We start from the raw sequence: 16,595 nt of genomic DNA on the forward strand, positions 1-16,595 counted from the left end.
ATATTTGTTTATAGATCCTCAAGTCCAGGGTAGTTGAATGTTAAGGCCAAGATTTTAAGAGTCTGAGAATACATTCAGGAGATGTAAAGAATACAGTTATCAGCTGATAATTGCTAATAATTCTTGAGTTCGTTAAGGCCCAACAAAGTAAGTTCCGATACTGGAAGAAACTGCAAGGTTGTCCAGACATTGGCACATGCCACAATCACAATTATTTAATTATTGTTATCATTTTTGTTTTCCAGTTTTTTTTCTCCAATTTAGTCATAACCAATCACCCCAATCACATGATCCCATGAGCGCTAGGAGGGTAAAAGTTAGCACAAGCTTCCTCCAAATCCTGTGAAGCCAGCCATCACATCAACACCTAGATGACTAAATGTTAGTTTGCCATCAAGGTTGTTTTAATTTCTTTCTCTTTAAAAATCAGCAGAATGTAATTTGGCCAGAGGTGCCCTACCTTTTGCAAAGTTCTACTATCTGTGTACTTAGGAGGAAACAGGTGACTTATGTGTAGTTCACAATTTTCCCAAGTCTCAGTTCACCTTAAAGGTGAAATGACATGAAGAGGAAGTTGTCATGACCATATACTTCCACCGCTAACCTTGTTAGATCCTTTTGGCTGTCAGTGAGAAGGCTATGCACACACACACACACACACACACACACACACCCTTAAGCTGGAAACATCTGTTGGCTATTCTTTGTACTCATTTCTCATGGAAGAGCTTTCACGGAAATAATGGATCAACACTTGAATCTCAGAGCCTTTGATGGCATGGATGGCTTCGGGCTGTTTTCGTTCCGACACTGGTCACTGATTCAACCTTTTCAATGCACTTTTGACGCCCGCGTGTCTGCCTGCACCGACAGAGCCTTGTGTGTGTAACACTACACTATAATATGTGTGTGAAAAGCCAGGAGGGCAGCTTCACAGCCGGATATGAAAATATCAGCCAAGCACATGCACGCCTGCTGAAAAACAAACACGCAAACAAGCAGCCCAGACTGTAGCCCCGCAGTGTTGGAGGGCTGAGTGACTGTGGGCAGGGGGGTGGAGGAAAGAGCATCAGGGCACGCTAACAAGGCCCCCAGATGAAAGCAGCGTGAAATATTTAACATTTTCATATAAGAAACTTTTGAGGCTCGTAAATGCTCCTTTTCAAAGGAATTACAAGGGGCTTTTGATGATAGAAAATCAAAGTTGTTTGCCGGTGTGTTGGAAAAGGCGTAGGGCTGGGGGGCAGCCAATGGAACTCACTGATCCCGTAAGAGATGAATATGGTGCACAGACAGCTGATGGACCACGTGTAACACACTTGCACACACTTGTGTCGTGCATCTGACAGATCTGGTCACATTTACATCTTTTCCTGCGTGATTCCAGTGTGCTCACCCTACTACTGCTGCACTGCCAGATTGAGGTCATTATTAGTGCTGCTTTGTTTGATACTGATGGAAGTCAGAGGTCAGCTAGCAGCTTTTAGATTCTAACACATTTTTGCAGAATGGAAAAATCTACAGCATGCTTCAGTGAAACTGTCTGCTCTACTGTAGGAACACCTGTGTTTTCAAAATGTTTTTAATAAATGAACACATTTTCTTGGTTTGCAGTAGCTTATTAAATAGAAAGCTGTTTAGATCTTGCAGATTTTCTCTGTGAAAACTGCAAAACTGAAGGAACGTCTGACAAAAACACTGCCATGGGAAAATGCTAAACGCCTATATATTTCATCCCTCTGTTTTGATGTCAGCTCTCAAACCATTCAGGTGGTTAAACCACCTTTGTGGCAAATGCTTTTTAATATGTGCTTTTAACACTTCAGCCAAGACAACAGTATTTAAGCAAAACCTAGTCTTTATACCAAGAAATACACTTTAAATACTTTAAAATTTCAAAAGTTATCCATAAACTTTTGATGGGTACCATCATTGTAACAAACTGTGATGTAAGAAAACTATTTTCTAGTTTGAGCAATACTGAACTGTTGAAATTTAACGCAACACCTCAGCTTGGTTAAAATAACACACATGTAACAATATATTATATTATTTCTCCAAACCTGACCTTTACCATGTGTAAGATGGGTTATAATGCATATCTTTCTAAGAAGAATAGGAGCTTATTTACATTACATGCATTTTGCTGACGCTCTTATCCAGAGCGACTTACAATTTGATCATTTTACACAAATGGCCTGACTGCATGTCTTTTGGACTGTGGGAGGAAACCGGAGAACCCGTAGGAAACCCACGCAGACACAGGGAGAACATGCAAACTCCACACAGAGAGGACCCCGGTCACCCGGCCAGGGAATCGAACCCAGGCCCTCCTTGCTGTGAGGCGACAGCGCTACCCACCACGCCACCGTGCTATATATTTACAGAAACTAAAACTTATCAAAATTCTGGGAAGCGGCGCCCCCAGTAGTTATATAGTATTTATATTAATTAAGCCTTTGTGACTTTCTGCTGTTTTATTTTATAGAGTTGGAGTAATTTGACAGCTGAGAATTGACAATTGTATTTGTCAACATTCAGTGAAGTACCATTTAATGAAAACAATTAAATTTTTGATATCAGCCAGTATAGTCTGGCCTCAGAATTCCTTAAATTGACACTGGTATCATTCACAAAACCTTCACCAGTCGTGTCTTTCTCCAGTCACAGATTAAGCCAATTCCTAGCCTAGAATTGAGAGGATTCACTTGGGAATTCCCAATGACAAGTCCTAATCCACATCTGAAAAACTGGCCTCTGGTTCTTTCAGAGATTGCCAACAGTTTAGCTGTCTGTGTATGTCTCAGGCCTGTTTCCACCACTGCAGTAACTCTGTTTTAATGACCCTCCATGCTGAGGCCCTGCATCCTGTTAATCATATTTGACTTTATGGAACACTTCATAAAAGCCTGTATTAAAGACTTCACTCAGATGTTGTCCTAGCAGTCGATGTTAGCTGGTTTGGATGCCTCAGTTGGTGATATGGACCTGTCTTTAGAAGGCAGTCTGATAGAGAGAAAGTGTGGAGCAGGAGTCAGAGGTGTATTGGACAGGAAGGTGGGCAAGACGTCCACAGAGGGAGAGGGTGCTGTGCTTCATTATGAAGTTCCTGGTGTAGACGAGGGCTGGGCAGACGAGACTGGAGTCTATAATATGGTCTGTGAGTTGTTAAACAGAGCCGTGTGTGGAGGTTCGTGTAAACATGATTGCGTACATTCAGTCCAGGTTGGGCACACATGGGTAGTTGCTTGTCAGCCATTTTGTCTTAAGAAACAAACCATTACAGCACTGCTGTGTGTGTGTGTGTGTGTGTGTGTGTGTGTGTGTGTGCACAGCTGGTCAGAAAGGCAGAACTTGGCTCTTGCCGAGTGGATTCAATTTCACGTTTCATGTTTTGCATATCACTGTTCCCTGTTCTCTGTTTTCCCCTGTTTTTTTACCCCTCATTTGCAAGCATCTGACATGGTCAATTTTGTCTTACTGTTACATGTCTCTAGGGAATACACATGTGAAAGTATTCAGGTAGTCTTTTAAAACATGAGTAATCCATTTAGAGGGAAAGGAAAATGCAGCCAGTCAAAGCTTTTAAAGTAGAAAATGAAGTTGTTGTTTAAGATACGCCACAGATGAATGCCACAGAACAAAGAGAACAACAACCAGGTTAAGGCTGAAAATTGGTTGGCTGGTTGATATTCTTTGACTTACATTGTCAGTCTTTTTTTATTAGGCCACTAAAGAAATTATTGTGGAATGGTAACAGTAAAGCTTTGAGTACGATGTCTGAAAGGTAATTCAGTCACAGTTTTTCCATCACTATATGAGTTCTTATTAGAAGAAGAGTGCTTACAAATCAACATAATTAACAATTGAACAGATCATTAGAGCTAAAACAATCCGCATTTCACAGGTATCAAATACTTAAATACTTGGTATTCCATTCTGAAAATCACCCTAAAAAGCAATATCAGTGGAAGCATTTTTTTGGTCATCTGTCTGATGGAACAGGTTTGCTTTTGTATTAATTGGTTCACATCAGCTGTGCTAGACACGCTTCTTTCATTTTAAACCTGCTGTAGATCAAGGGAGGAAAAAAGAGCTGACATTCCCATCTAAAGCAGTTATGTGAGTCAGAAGCTATTTTGGACTGAGCATCTTTCTTACCATCCGATAATTTAAACTGCTGCCACACATGAATTGTCAGGTATCTCTGCTCTCTGTCTTCACTGGCCTCGAGGAAAGCAGTACAGTTTGTTGGGTTCTCATGTGATGAGGATGGATGTGACTTTCCCAGCTATTATTTCCCTATTTTGGAAATAACTATTCTATCTAAAGCTCTTTGCGGAGGAGCCAAAGCTTCTGAATAATAAATATAGAGATGAATGTCAATGTTACAAACTCATGCTCAAGTGGATGAATTATTTGAGCAAACCCCACAGATCATGTTATTCATCTCCATCAACAATGTTGTATTGTTCATATTTCCACTAAAGGTTGGACAAAGAAGTAATAATGCACTGACCCTAGATTCTGGGTCGGATCAGCACTGATGATGATCTTATTAAATAAATCAGATACCGGCCAGACAAGTTCAGTACACGTTCAATACGATCTCTTAGTCCACAGTTGTTCTCAAAGCATGTTATTCCAAAGCATGACAAAAATCTTTAATTAAATTAGCAAGTCTGAAATCTGCCAGTCATTTCTCTATGTTGCAGTGTGTCAGTATACAAGTCGTATGCAGGCACTTTTCCCAGTACTATATCAGCTTTCTGAGTGAGAAAGTTATGGTTAAATATAAAATAAAAAATAATGTGCGCCACATTTTAAAAATCCTCAATTTAAATGTCAGCAAAGAAGATGAGCAGCACAACTCATGCTGGCTAGTAACAAACATGTCTGCAGTTTGGAGGTGTTAATCACTTGATAGAGCTGCTAGTAGCACAGCAACTTGTTATTTTTGCAGAGCTAAGTAAACTCAGACTTTCTTTGAGTGTTTAGATTTTACAGCTTCATTGTTGCACTCTTAGTTTTGCTGTTGCATTCAGAAGCATATTTCTAACAAGTTTTTTTTTTTGTATTCTTGTTTTACAGCCTTATAAATTTTCTTATGTTTCATTTAGATTATTTTTTGTTGTAGTTACAGCCTCATGTTACACGCAGTGAGGTGTACAGAATTTTAAGCACTGATATCGGATTGGTACGGATTGGAAAAACTCCCTCATCTGAATTTCCTAATTCCTAATTTGAGTTTTCTGATGTTTATTTTTGTTATGCCATTTCCCACTTAATAGACCTTAAAGGGGGCAATGCTGTTTTTGTTTAATACTAGAAGAAGGGTTTTGTGTCCCAAAGGAGGCCCTCCGTCCCGTCCTCGCTGAGAGAGAGAGCGCCTAGAGACCGGTCTCGTAGTGCACGCTTTTGGAGACAGTGGTTTCTCAGCCTGATCCGTCTACTCCAGATGGTACCGGTTATGACTGGAAAAGGGGGAGTCAGAGACAATGACCGATAACAATCTGAAAGATACTGGTTAGCCTTCGAGGACACTAGTAGTCCGGGGCCTGAGGTTGGGAACCCAAGCATGGTAGAAGCCAAAAAAGTAGCATGTTTTCCTACTTGTAGCCTGGAAAACACATTGTTAAACTTCCAATCAGTCTTCTCAGCAGAATATTATATTCACACAGTTGTTCATTAAGCATTTGAAAAGCATGTGGTGGGCTTTCCAACACACTCTGTCTGCTTACAATCAGGTTGGGTATTGTTGCAATGAGAACCGGAAAACTGCACTGAAACTAATGTTTTTGAGGATAAAAGTGGCATTGTTGGGGGACAGATGCTTCTCTCGAATAAAAAACCTGGGAAGCCATTTGTGTTTCGCATGGCTGCAGTAAGCCCCCTCTCACCCAGCTCAGTCTGATGTTAATTAGTTCATAAATTAAAGACATTGACTTTTTTGCAGGCCAGATGAATGGGAAAGACGAATGGAAAGACGTTGAATTAAGAGCATTCGGGGCAGAAAAAAGTAAAGCTCGGCAAAAATAAACAAAAGGCAAAAGCAAAAAGGGAACTTCAAAAGGGGATCTAATTCAGCTGGCGTTTGAAGTGAAAAGGCTGAGGCTGGTTCCACACGCCACATGGATTAATGGTGGAAGGGACTGCTGGAGCGACAGACACTCTCTGCCCCCTCAGGCCCTGTCCGCGTCATTGCTACTTTTATGCAGATCTCAGGCCAGTTTCGCAGAGCTTTTGCTAATAGCTATGGTTAATGTTTGTGTATTGTATGCTGTGGTAATGCATGATTTGCTGAATGGTTTTGACCAAGAAAATAGTTTGAGAGCTGTTGTGTTTGTTCCTTGAGATCAGCATACACTTAGGCCACACAGTACATCTCTGATTTGGCAGGTTATGTTTATTAGAATGTGTGCGATAGCTTAGTGGACACAATACCAAGCAATGTCTTTGATAGATAACACTAAGCCACACATTTAATGAGTAGGAATATAGTACTATGCAGCAGTTAGAGACCACCATTCATTTATGTTTTCAGTTGATATGGTCATTAATTACAAATTCAGTGTAAAAAAAAATAGAAAGCAAGTATTTAACAGAAAATCACACCGAGGCCTCAGAAACTAAATACAATATCAAATCTTTGTCACTGTCTGTCACTGATGGTGACAGTTTTGGTGGTCTGCAAGGTCTTTCTGTATTTGGGAAGTCGTAATGAGGACTCCCCTTTTCTCTGTTTTTTCACTATATGAAGTCCAGTTTTGGAAACTCCTGCTTTTCACTTATTGCCTTTTACTTTCCCTTTAGACAAGTGGATTACTTTAAAAGGTGATTCTTCAAGGATTCTTTAGTAAAGAAAATGGTTCTACACAGAACCATGAAGACTCAAAGAACCCTTTCACATGATTCAAGGGTTCTTCTTTATATATTCGAGCATTAGTTTGTTACATTGACTTTCATTTCTCTATAATTCAGAAGCTTCGACTTCTTCAGATTGAAAATGTGCTTTAGATGGTTCTATATATGTCTTGTTTTTGAAAAGGGTTCTATATAAAAGGGTTCTTCTATTGTGTACAAGCTTGTCATTGTAATAATGGGGAACACTTTTTGGTGCCATGTAAAACCCTTTTCTAAAAGGTTCTATATAGAACCATATACAACACATTGTCCATTAAACCCTTTCATGATGCAAAGAACCATTTGATCATGCAATAATGGTTATGTGTTCATGGTTCTGTATAGAACCATTTTCTTTACTTAAGAACCCTTGAAGAGCCGTCTTTTTTGAAAGTGCAGAATGAAAATTGAAAACATAACTGAAAGCTAAAACCAAATAAAACCTTGAGATTTGGTCCAGGTGCTGAGAGTAGATGCAGGTTTGGGTGTCATTGGACCAATAGCTATTGTGTACTATGACCCTGTTGACTGTAATCACAGTGGACATCTGCCTTAATTGAGTATTGATTTTGAAAGTCTTATGAATGAGCTTTCTGCTGGTTATAGTGTGTGTTTATTCTTTAGATAGGATAGTGCACTGCTCTTGCTGTTACTTCAGTTATTGTTTTGATGTTGGCATTGCAGTGTGTGTGTGTGTGTGTGTTTGTGTGTGTGTGTGTGTGGTTAATGTATATATTTCTCTTACCTCTCCACCATTCTCTGTATGTCTGTCTCTCTCTCTCTTGTGTATTTGGTTTGGTGCTCTTTCACTGTTGATTAGATAAATGGACAGAGGAATGCTAACCTCAAATAACTGCTCTGAGTCAAGAGGAAGAGTGTTTGCATGTGTAAGAGAGAGAATGCATTTCTGAATGGTGATGATATGGAGGATTACACGGTTCATGTTGGTTTGTCAGGCAGGCTGTCGTTTTCAGGAATGGAATCTTTGTGGTCAGATGGAAATGATGGTTAACTCAGCCAAATATGTAAAGTCTAAATATAGGAGCATCTGATATCATGAGAAACAGTTGACTGCTCTAAATGGTACTGGCAATGGCTGCTTAATATCTCCTTTTTATTTCCAACCCAAATGTAATAAAATGTTACTGTTGTCCTGATGCTCTATTAGTGCATGTTTCCTTTTTGGCCTGATATAAAGCTACTTTGGAATCTGTGGAACTAAACAACAGTGGCTTTTACTGGGCAATTGGAATTATGCTCAAATGCTTTCCATTTCTGCAAGGCAATATGATTGCTGTTTATCTGTGGCTTATTGAACTCTAGGGCTCAGACAAAACAGGATCATTGGCACTTGGTTTTTTTTTGTCAAACTGAGTTCATCCCAGCCCTGCTCTTCCCTCTACTCCTCTCTCCTCCACTCCTCTCCACTTGCTGCCCCTTGATGTCAGCTGGCACTGCCTCACAGCGTCTGGCAGGCGTTGGATCTCGGCAGGGGGCTATCTCCCACCAGCACCCCGCCCAACAACAGGCCAGCATGGAGAGATTGTCACCCTGCTTTATAATTGGGCTTTCAGATCTTCAGAACCATGGACCCCTCCATAGCACAGCACCTGGCTGTTTACCTTTCAAAGGCAATGGAGATTGCACAGCCCTGTGCCCTGGAGGCACTTAAAAGTTAGAGATCCACGTGCCAGAGTTTCACCTGCTAAACACATTAGCGTTTACTGTAGACTACATCTACATAAAGGACTTTTCTACATGAGGTGTTTGCTGTGCTTGCATTGTGCTAGTCTCAGTGACATGTGGGGAAATGTCTGAATGAGCATAAAAGATTCAAAAAGCATTTTGGAAACTGTTTAACAGGTACGAGATCTGTGTCTTAGCAAAATGACATACTGCTTCTTGTGTTTGTGGTTTTTCATGCAGGTACAACAGAGCTCTCTGCGTTCCTACATCGGTGTTGTCCCTCAGGACACAGTCCTCTTCAACGATAACATCCGAGAAAACATTCGCTACGGACGAATCGCTGCGAGTGACCAGGAAGTGGAAGATGCTGCGCTGGCTGCTGATATCCACCATAAGATCCTCTCTCTTCCAGACGGTATATCACTCACTGCTAGAATTGGCAGTTATGAGTTGAAGCTGTAGAATCATATTGCTTCTAAATGTTGACTGGCATAAACACCTGAATTGAGAGCATTCTGAGAGATTAAGGAGACGAGGGGTGGTTGTTAATGTGCCTGTGAGGAGCAGGCATCAACACTGTATTTCAGCAAGTTTGTAGACACCTGCTTATGCAGTGTTTCCACTGAAATGAAGAGAATTAATAGGATGATTGTCTGCCTTAGCTGCTGTAACAGCCTCTAGTCTTCTGAGAAGCCTTTACACTAAATGTTGGAACATTGTGATAACTTCACTGTGATAACTTCATTGCATTTGGCCACAAGGGCATTAGTGAGGTCAGGTACTGATGTTGGATGATTAGTTCTGGATCATCATTAAATGCCACTGAAACTTATTCCAACTCCATGTCAGTGCCAGTGGTAGTGCTATGATTGAGCTCAGCAGTTCTAGACCCACCCGTTTCCATCAATGGCCCACACAAATGACTGCTTAAGTTTATTTTGAGTATTAAACTCTGATGAATAAATAAACCAAAACACAAATGAAAATGCAGTTGCCAAACATATGGCTTGTAATGTATTTGTTCCCAACCATGGCTGTAGCATGACCGGGTGTACTTTAAAGTGATACTTACTTTTTTTTTTAGAGGACTTGAATTCACTAGTTGAATGGGTCTCTACAAACTTTCATACATATAGTGCATGTTTCTGTCTCAGGATATGACACACAGGTAGGAGAGAGAGGCCTGAAACTGAGTGGAGGGGAGAAACAGAGAGTGGCCATCGCTCGCACCATCCTTAAAGCTCCCCGCATCATCCTGCTGGACGAGGTGAATAATGTCACTAGAATGGATTCAGTTTGGTCTCAAAAAGGGTGTGCTTGTTATTTTGACAAAAGTTAGAGTTTTTTTTTTTACATTTTAGAATAATGAAACATCAAAACTGTGAACAATGAAATAACAGTTAGAATTGTTTCAAATAATTCTAAAATAAGGCACATATAGAATTATGCAAAAAACTATTCATACATTCATAAGACAAAAAAAAATGTAAAACCTCTTGAACTTAGAATCCATTTAACCTTAAAGTATTAAAAAAGAAATGTAATAATATTTAATAAATGAAATGGAGAATAAACATTTAATTGAAAAAAGACTTGTTAGTCAGTCATTTCTGTAAGTTACTATTAGAAAATGTAAGTTAAGCAGGTATGCGAGTGAGAGAGTGCTTCTGTTTTTGCATATTTGTCACACTTCAGTGTTGCAGGTCATATAACTACTATTAATATTAGACAAAGATAACCCACGTAAACACACGATGCTGTTTTCAACTCATAGTTTAATTTCATGAAGGAAAAATGCTGTTCCAGGCTACCTGGCCCAGAGTGAAAAAAATGCCCCCTACTAAACAAGTTAACTAAATTCAATTGAATAACTGAAAAGCGTTTGCCAAAAACAAATTCCACTTTCAGAACATCATACTAACAGTCAAACATGGTGGTGGTAGTGTGACGGTCTGGGGCAACTTTGCTTCTATAGGACCTGGACGACTTGTCAAAATTGATAGAACCATGAATTCTGCTTTCTATTTAAAAATCCTGAAGGAGAATATCTACCTATTAATGTGTGACCTAAAGCTCAAAGGCAGTTGGGAGCAGTACAACGACCTGTAGCATACAAGCAAGTCCACCTCTAAATGGCTCAAAAGAAACAAAATGATGGTTTCTCAGTGGCCGAGTTGAATCCCATTGAGATGCTGTGGCAAAACCTTAAATGGGCAGTTCTTGCTCAAAAATCCTCCAACGGGGCCGAATTGAAATAATTCTCCTAAGAAGAGTGGGCCAAAGTTCCTCCACAGATATGTAAAAGACTCATCAGTTGTTACTGCCAAGGGTGGCACAACTAGGTATTAGGTTTAGGGGGCAGCTACTTTTTCACATGAATGATGTAGGTTTTGAATAAATCTTTGTAATATAATATAATGACAGCATGAGGAAACACAAAATGGAGCTTTTAAATGCTCATTCCATTTAATGAAAACAATTACTTGGATGATCTGAATCAATTAAATGTGACAAATTAGCAAAAATAAAAGACTATAATGAACACATTGATCGTGTGTCCTATCCTTTGACTGGTACTGTACATAAACAATATAGAGTAGAAAGGGGAAAATGAGTTGTACCTAGCTTCAGGCTGAAGGTATTCTCAATATGTTGTACTCTCTCTTTTAAGGCCACTTCTGCTTTGGACACTCAGACAGAGCGCAACATCCAGGCTTCTCTCACCAGGGTGTGTGCCAGCAGGACATCTATTGTAGTGGCACACAGGTAAGCATGGTTTCATTCAGCCTTGGGTCCCAAAAGATTATTAATATTATAATCACCACACCTTCTGTGAGAATAGCTGCCCACAGTTAAGATGCATTGTGTTTGGATGTGATGAAGGATTGCTGTAATCCCTGTATAATCCATACGTTCTGTGCTCCTGTCATGGTCTCTGGAGCGTGGGACATAAAAGTGGCAGAAATCCTTCCATCTACTCCTCTAAATCCACAGCTTTATCTTTCAGATAAGATCATGCATTGATAGGGACTTCAGGGTGGCCATATGGGGAAAATCTGAGTTGCTAATTAAATTGATCTGTTTTTACTTAAACCCAGTGCCCTCAGAACGACGCTGTCTGGAGGGTTTGGAGATAAATGAAAGGTGTATAGGCCATAAACACTCCAGAGACAAGTCAGAATCCATCTGTAGTAGAGACATAAAAGTTGGACCTGAGACAAATCTCATTGCTAGCTTATGCAGTGTGAAGAAAAGTAGTTGACTAATAACTGATCTTTTTGAGTGTCCAAATTCTGATCTGCGTGCCTTGTTCTACACGTTCAGTTGAGGTAACACTGACGTCTCTGCAGATCTGTTACCCTCTACATGTACAGTATTGTGGAGAGGTCAGAGACACTGCCCCCCTCATTTATTTAATTCCAAGTTAAAAGATAATCCACTTGCATATTGATGGGGAAAAAGGAGAAGTAGTGGAAAAAATCTGAGTTTCCTAAACTGGAGTACACGTTATATAGATGAGGCTCGGAGAGACCTGCTAGGCCATCAAAACTGGCCCCAAAAGATAAACAGTACTTAAAGCTTTCATCTTTCAGAGAGACAACAGATGTGAAAAATTCCACAGGTATTTCTGTCCATCCTTCCACTGTGAGAAGACAACTGGGCACTATGGGTCAGAAAGGATGTGTAGCTGTCAAGAAGACCATACTGAGAAAAAGAATTAAGCAGAAAAATATTAGCAAGTCTAAAATTTAGAGGAGCTGCTGGTAATCTCAGAACAATGGACTGACCGTGCCAGAGCCCAGACCTCAACATCACTGAAGCTAGATTTCTTGGATTGAAATAGAAATAGAAAATGCAATCAAATTCTAACACTGAACTTTGGAAAAATATCCCTGCAGATTTTTAAAAAAAAAACTGAAAGCAAGTCTCCCAAAAGCATGGAAGCTGTAGTAAATGCAGGCACTGAAATAAGTGTAATTTTCTGTGATTTACAAGTTTTCTGTTTTTTCTCTTGATGCTGAAAACTGAGTAAAGTGTACTAGATGCTTTGACTGGAAATTAAATGAAGGGTGGTCTTTGACGTTTGCACAGTACTGTATGTCTGCTAGATATTACTGGGAAATTAGTTTATGTTTGGGTTTTATTACGTTTGAACATGTTTGGCGCTCACACCACAGCCTCTCTCACTTTCTGTCTTCCAAATCTTCCTTTACTGCCTCTCTGTGTCCATCACATTCTTCCATTCTTCCTCTCTTTTGACTGCACACTCGTTGCTCTGTCTGCCGTTCTCCTCTCCCTCTTCCTTTCTTACTGTCTCTTCAATTAGTGTCTTCTGTCCTTTTTCATCTTCACAGTATTCTTCCTGCTCTCTCTGTCTCTCTCATTTCTTCTTCCCTCAGAAAATTGTAAACACATCATGATCAGAGTCTGCATGCTTTGATCCTGTCCAGCCTCTGAGATTGTGGTGCCACTTTGATCTGTTTTTGGGGTGGTGGTTGTGGGGGGTGGCAATCAATAAAGAAGTCTCAGCGCTTTTGTTTGAAGATGAAGGGCGACTGTGTGAGAAGATGACCTGCAGGAGGGTGGGGCACGAATTAAAAGAGGCGCGGCGGTGTGTGCGGGTCTGTACGCACGTGTGCAAGTGTTCTGGGCGGCTGTGTTCAGCTAAGTGTTCTGCACAATGCATGAGATCATTTGTTTCACATTGTGTTAGTGCAGGACAGCGGAGTTTATGGTATTTGCATGAGAATAGGTTAACCTCAGTTAATGCATAAGCAATGTATATCCTGTGTATAAAGAACCTACAAGCTTAGAACGTTTCTCACGTGGAGCTTGATAATCCATGTCAATCTGTTCTTTAATTTTTCCACACAGAGCACTTTACACTGCCACTGAAAAGTTTGGATAATAATATTAATACTTTTTAGGCAATAATAATTTAGTCAGTGTGTACATTGAAATTTTATAAATCTTATATTCTTCAATATTTTATTCCTCTTGGGAATAACAAGAAATAATGATGGTTTACAAAAAAGGCAACACTGTGCAAAAAGTCAGAGACCAGCCTTCTTTTGTTTAATTTCCAGTCAAAACAGACATTAAGTTATTAATTTTTCATCATCAGGAAAAAAAGCAGAAAACCTAAATTCAACATAAAATTGTGAATTACAAAGAAGTCTTAACAACTAACTGTAGTTTATAATGTTTAGTATTATCAGTGTTCACCCTTTGCTATTGCTTCCATTCTATTTGTGCGACTTGCTTTCTGGTTTTAGTTTTTTGTAAGTATTCCCAAACACATGAGGTCTGGACCCTGGGGTGGCCAATCAATTGTTCAGAAAAAAACAGCAGCTTCTTTGTTTTATTTGCCAATTTCAGATTTGAGTTCAGTTTTTTGTCTATTTTTTTTCTCAGCAAAGGCTTCTTGACAGCTGCACATTCTTTCAGAGACATAGTATTGAGATGTCTTCTCACAGTGGAAGGATGAACAGAAGCACTTGTGGATTTTTCAGATCTAAAGCAGCTTTTCTCCTCTCTCTCAAAGATTAAAGCTTTAAGTACAAAAATATACACTGAAAAATGACTGGAAATGAAATAAATGGAGGGTGGTCTGTACTGTGCAACGGAACTAGTTTTATGGTACTGAAAACAGTGGTTCCAAACTTTTTGAACCGTAGTTCATGAATTTTTAAAGTTCATGTTATTGACCATTGTGTTTGCAGGCTGTCTACCATAATTTCATCAGATCTGATTCTGGTTCTGCATGAAGGACAGATTGTGGAGCGTGGAAGGTTGGTGAAATCATATTGTACCATACTGTACTTTAGTTGAAGACAGTACAATAGCCTTATCAGTCTAAAAGGAGACACATAAGACTGCATCTTTCTTGCTTGGCTGAAATTCCTTGAGCTTGGTGGAGAGTGAACCATTGAAGACATGTTAGGGCAGCTAGACTGTGTGTGGTGTGATGAACTAAGAAGACCCATTAGTTGGGAAGGTGTGTGTGTGTGTGTGTGTTGCCCCCCCAGGGCTCCAGAACAGGCAGGGTGTGGACTGCTCGGACACTCAGAGACCGTATCCTGTCTCTGAGAAGATGAGCACAGCCCTGAGGTAAAGCCTACTGATCAACTGATAACACTAAGGACACCACGCACCCTCTCTCCCTTACTAATGGCCTTTTTCAATTAGTCTGTCCAGCCTGCCCCAGTGTAGCCACTAAAGCCCACAGTCCTGTCCCATTCTGCCCTTTGATATATGAGTCGTCAACCCCCAAACATGCACATATAAACTCGTACGCACTCTGCCATGGGCAATCGGGATGTAACCCCACACCCTTGCACATTCAGCCCTGACTGACGCGATGTAAACACAACACACACAGGCTTTTAAGCCACAAAAACTGCATTCATTCACTGTCTAACGCACAGACACACAGGAAGAGAGGAGGGAGGTGAAGGGTTAATGCTTTTAGGAAAGCGTAGTTAATTGAAACACCTTGTCCAGACCCCAGGCTAGAACAGGTAGCTGTCCAAAAGAAGACAGTCAAGGAAGGGAAGTCTGACAAAGCCTGTGAAGACTCACCACTGTGTGCTTTATTAATTCATACTGGGATTCTTAGACCTTTTCAAAGTCAAGCATGTTCTGTGGTGGTGAAAACTTTCTCAGATCCTTCTCAAGGTCCATTTTCTGTAACTCCTGGTGTGATTTTCCATTATAAGGAGAGCTTTTTCCATCTACAGCTCCTTGAACTCAGGCTCCCACACGACGCCTGCTCCAGTTCTGATGTTGCCCTTCAGATTAATTGCAGCCTCAGTGGATTTGACCCCCATATGACCCTCCTAAATGACTCTCTGTATGAACAAATCTAAGAGAATGAACACAATGGCCCAGAGAGTTCCTCTCGCCCCTAAGTGATCTCTGAAAACCAGGAGAAAGCTTCCGCTTGCCATTTAGACCCCCTGTGAAGCTGAGCGCTTATTTGTTGATTTTGCAGACACGAAGATTTGCTGGCTATGCAAGGGCAGTACTCAGCCATGTGGCAAAAGCAGCAGGAGCAGCAGGAGAGCCCAGAGCCAAGTGCCTCCTCAGACACACAACAGCAGCAGCAAAACAGTGAAGAATGACTCAACTTTAGTCCAGGTAAAATGGAAGGATCCAGTGAACCAAAGGTGTCGTTTTGGGTGCTGTTTTAAAGGTAAAAAATTTCCTGGTATTTGTTTTCAAATATAAATAAGCCAATGACATATTCTCTGTCTTGATAGCTTAAATAAAAATATAATTTAATAGTTAAAATATAATTTAGAGCCTTTTGATGTGAAATGCTCCATTCTTCAGGGTGAGTCAAAAGTCACAGGACACAGTTTTATTTTATTTTTTATTTTATCATCAACTTTTATCTCTGGGGTCATCTCAAACAAATTGTGTATGCTTAGAAAATCTGCAACAAACACCACCTTCAGCACCGCATCGTGGATGCTTGTGACAGCCTTTCTCCAGAGATTCTCATGCGCCTTCAGCTCTGTGTTCAGCACCAGGGACAGCACATTGAACATGTCAAATAGCTGTGCATCACAGGCAATGTTCTCAGTTGTTATTGCAGCTTTCTGTGTTGATAAGTTTTGAACCACAAGAGACATTGCAAATCTGATTGTGGCAGTTGATTTCTGAGACAATTCTGGTCTTCTTTGATATGCTACATGACCACCTTCCCATTGGAAACCCTTGATCCAGTATGGTGGCTTTCAAGATGGCGGCCATGTTCAGGACATAGCCTAAAAGATAGGCCCCCTCACCCATTACTTGCTGGGGTATTCAGATATGTCATTTCCCCTTCGTTTCTGAAGTAAAACGGTGTCCTGTGACTTTTGACTCACCCTGTGTATCTTCTAGAATATCTTGTTAAAGTGGTTTACAGTGGTCGTAATAGGAATGCTTAAAGCTTTTAAAAGCTACCTCACAAAATTATTATATGAAATGTTTTTTTACTTGAAATGAGACAGTTTTCC

The 16,595-nt window shown here is 40.3% G+C and overlaps 1 protein-coding gene across 1 annotated transcript in view; it reads left to right on the plus strand.

The window, feature by feature from the left end:
- The window catches only part of abcb6b (ATP-binding cassette, sub-family B (MDR/TAP), member 6b), a 42,143-nt gene extending 26,190 nt beyond the window's left edge, over positions 1 to 15,953 (plus strand). The window contains exons 14-18 of the mRNA XM_017691692.2: positions 8,830 to 9,004; positions 9,744 to 9,856; positions 11,261 to 11,355; positions 14,313 to 14,381; positions 15,584 to 15,953. Coding sequence (XP_017547181.1) covers positions 8,830 to 9,004; positions 9,744 to 9,856; positions 11,261 to 11,355; positions 14,313 to 14,381; positions 15,584 to 15,713 — 582 coding nt within the window. The 3' untranslated portion in view covers positions 15,714 to 15,953. The remainder of the gene's footprint in view (positions 1 to 8,829; positions 9,005 to 9,743; positions 9,857 to 11,260; positions 11,356 to 14,312; positions 14,382 to 15,583) is intronic.
- The last annotated feature ends 642 nt before the right edge of the window (positions 15,954 to 16,595 follow it).

This window comes from Pygocentrus nattereri, chromosome 6 (assembly GCF_015220715.1).
Source record: "Pygocentrus nattereri isolate fPygNat1 chromosome 6, fPygNat1.pri, whole genome shotgun sequence".
Classification (NCBI taxonomy): domain Eukaryota; kingdom Metazoa; phylum Chordata; class Actinopteri; order Characiformes; family Serrasalmidae; genus Pygocentrus; species Pygocentrus nattereri.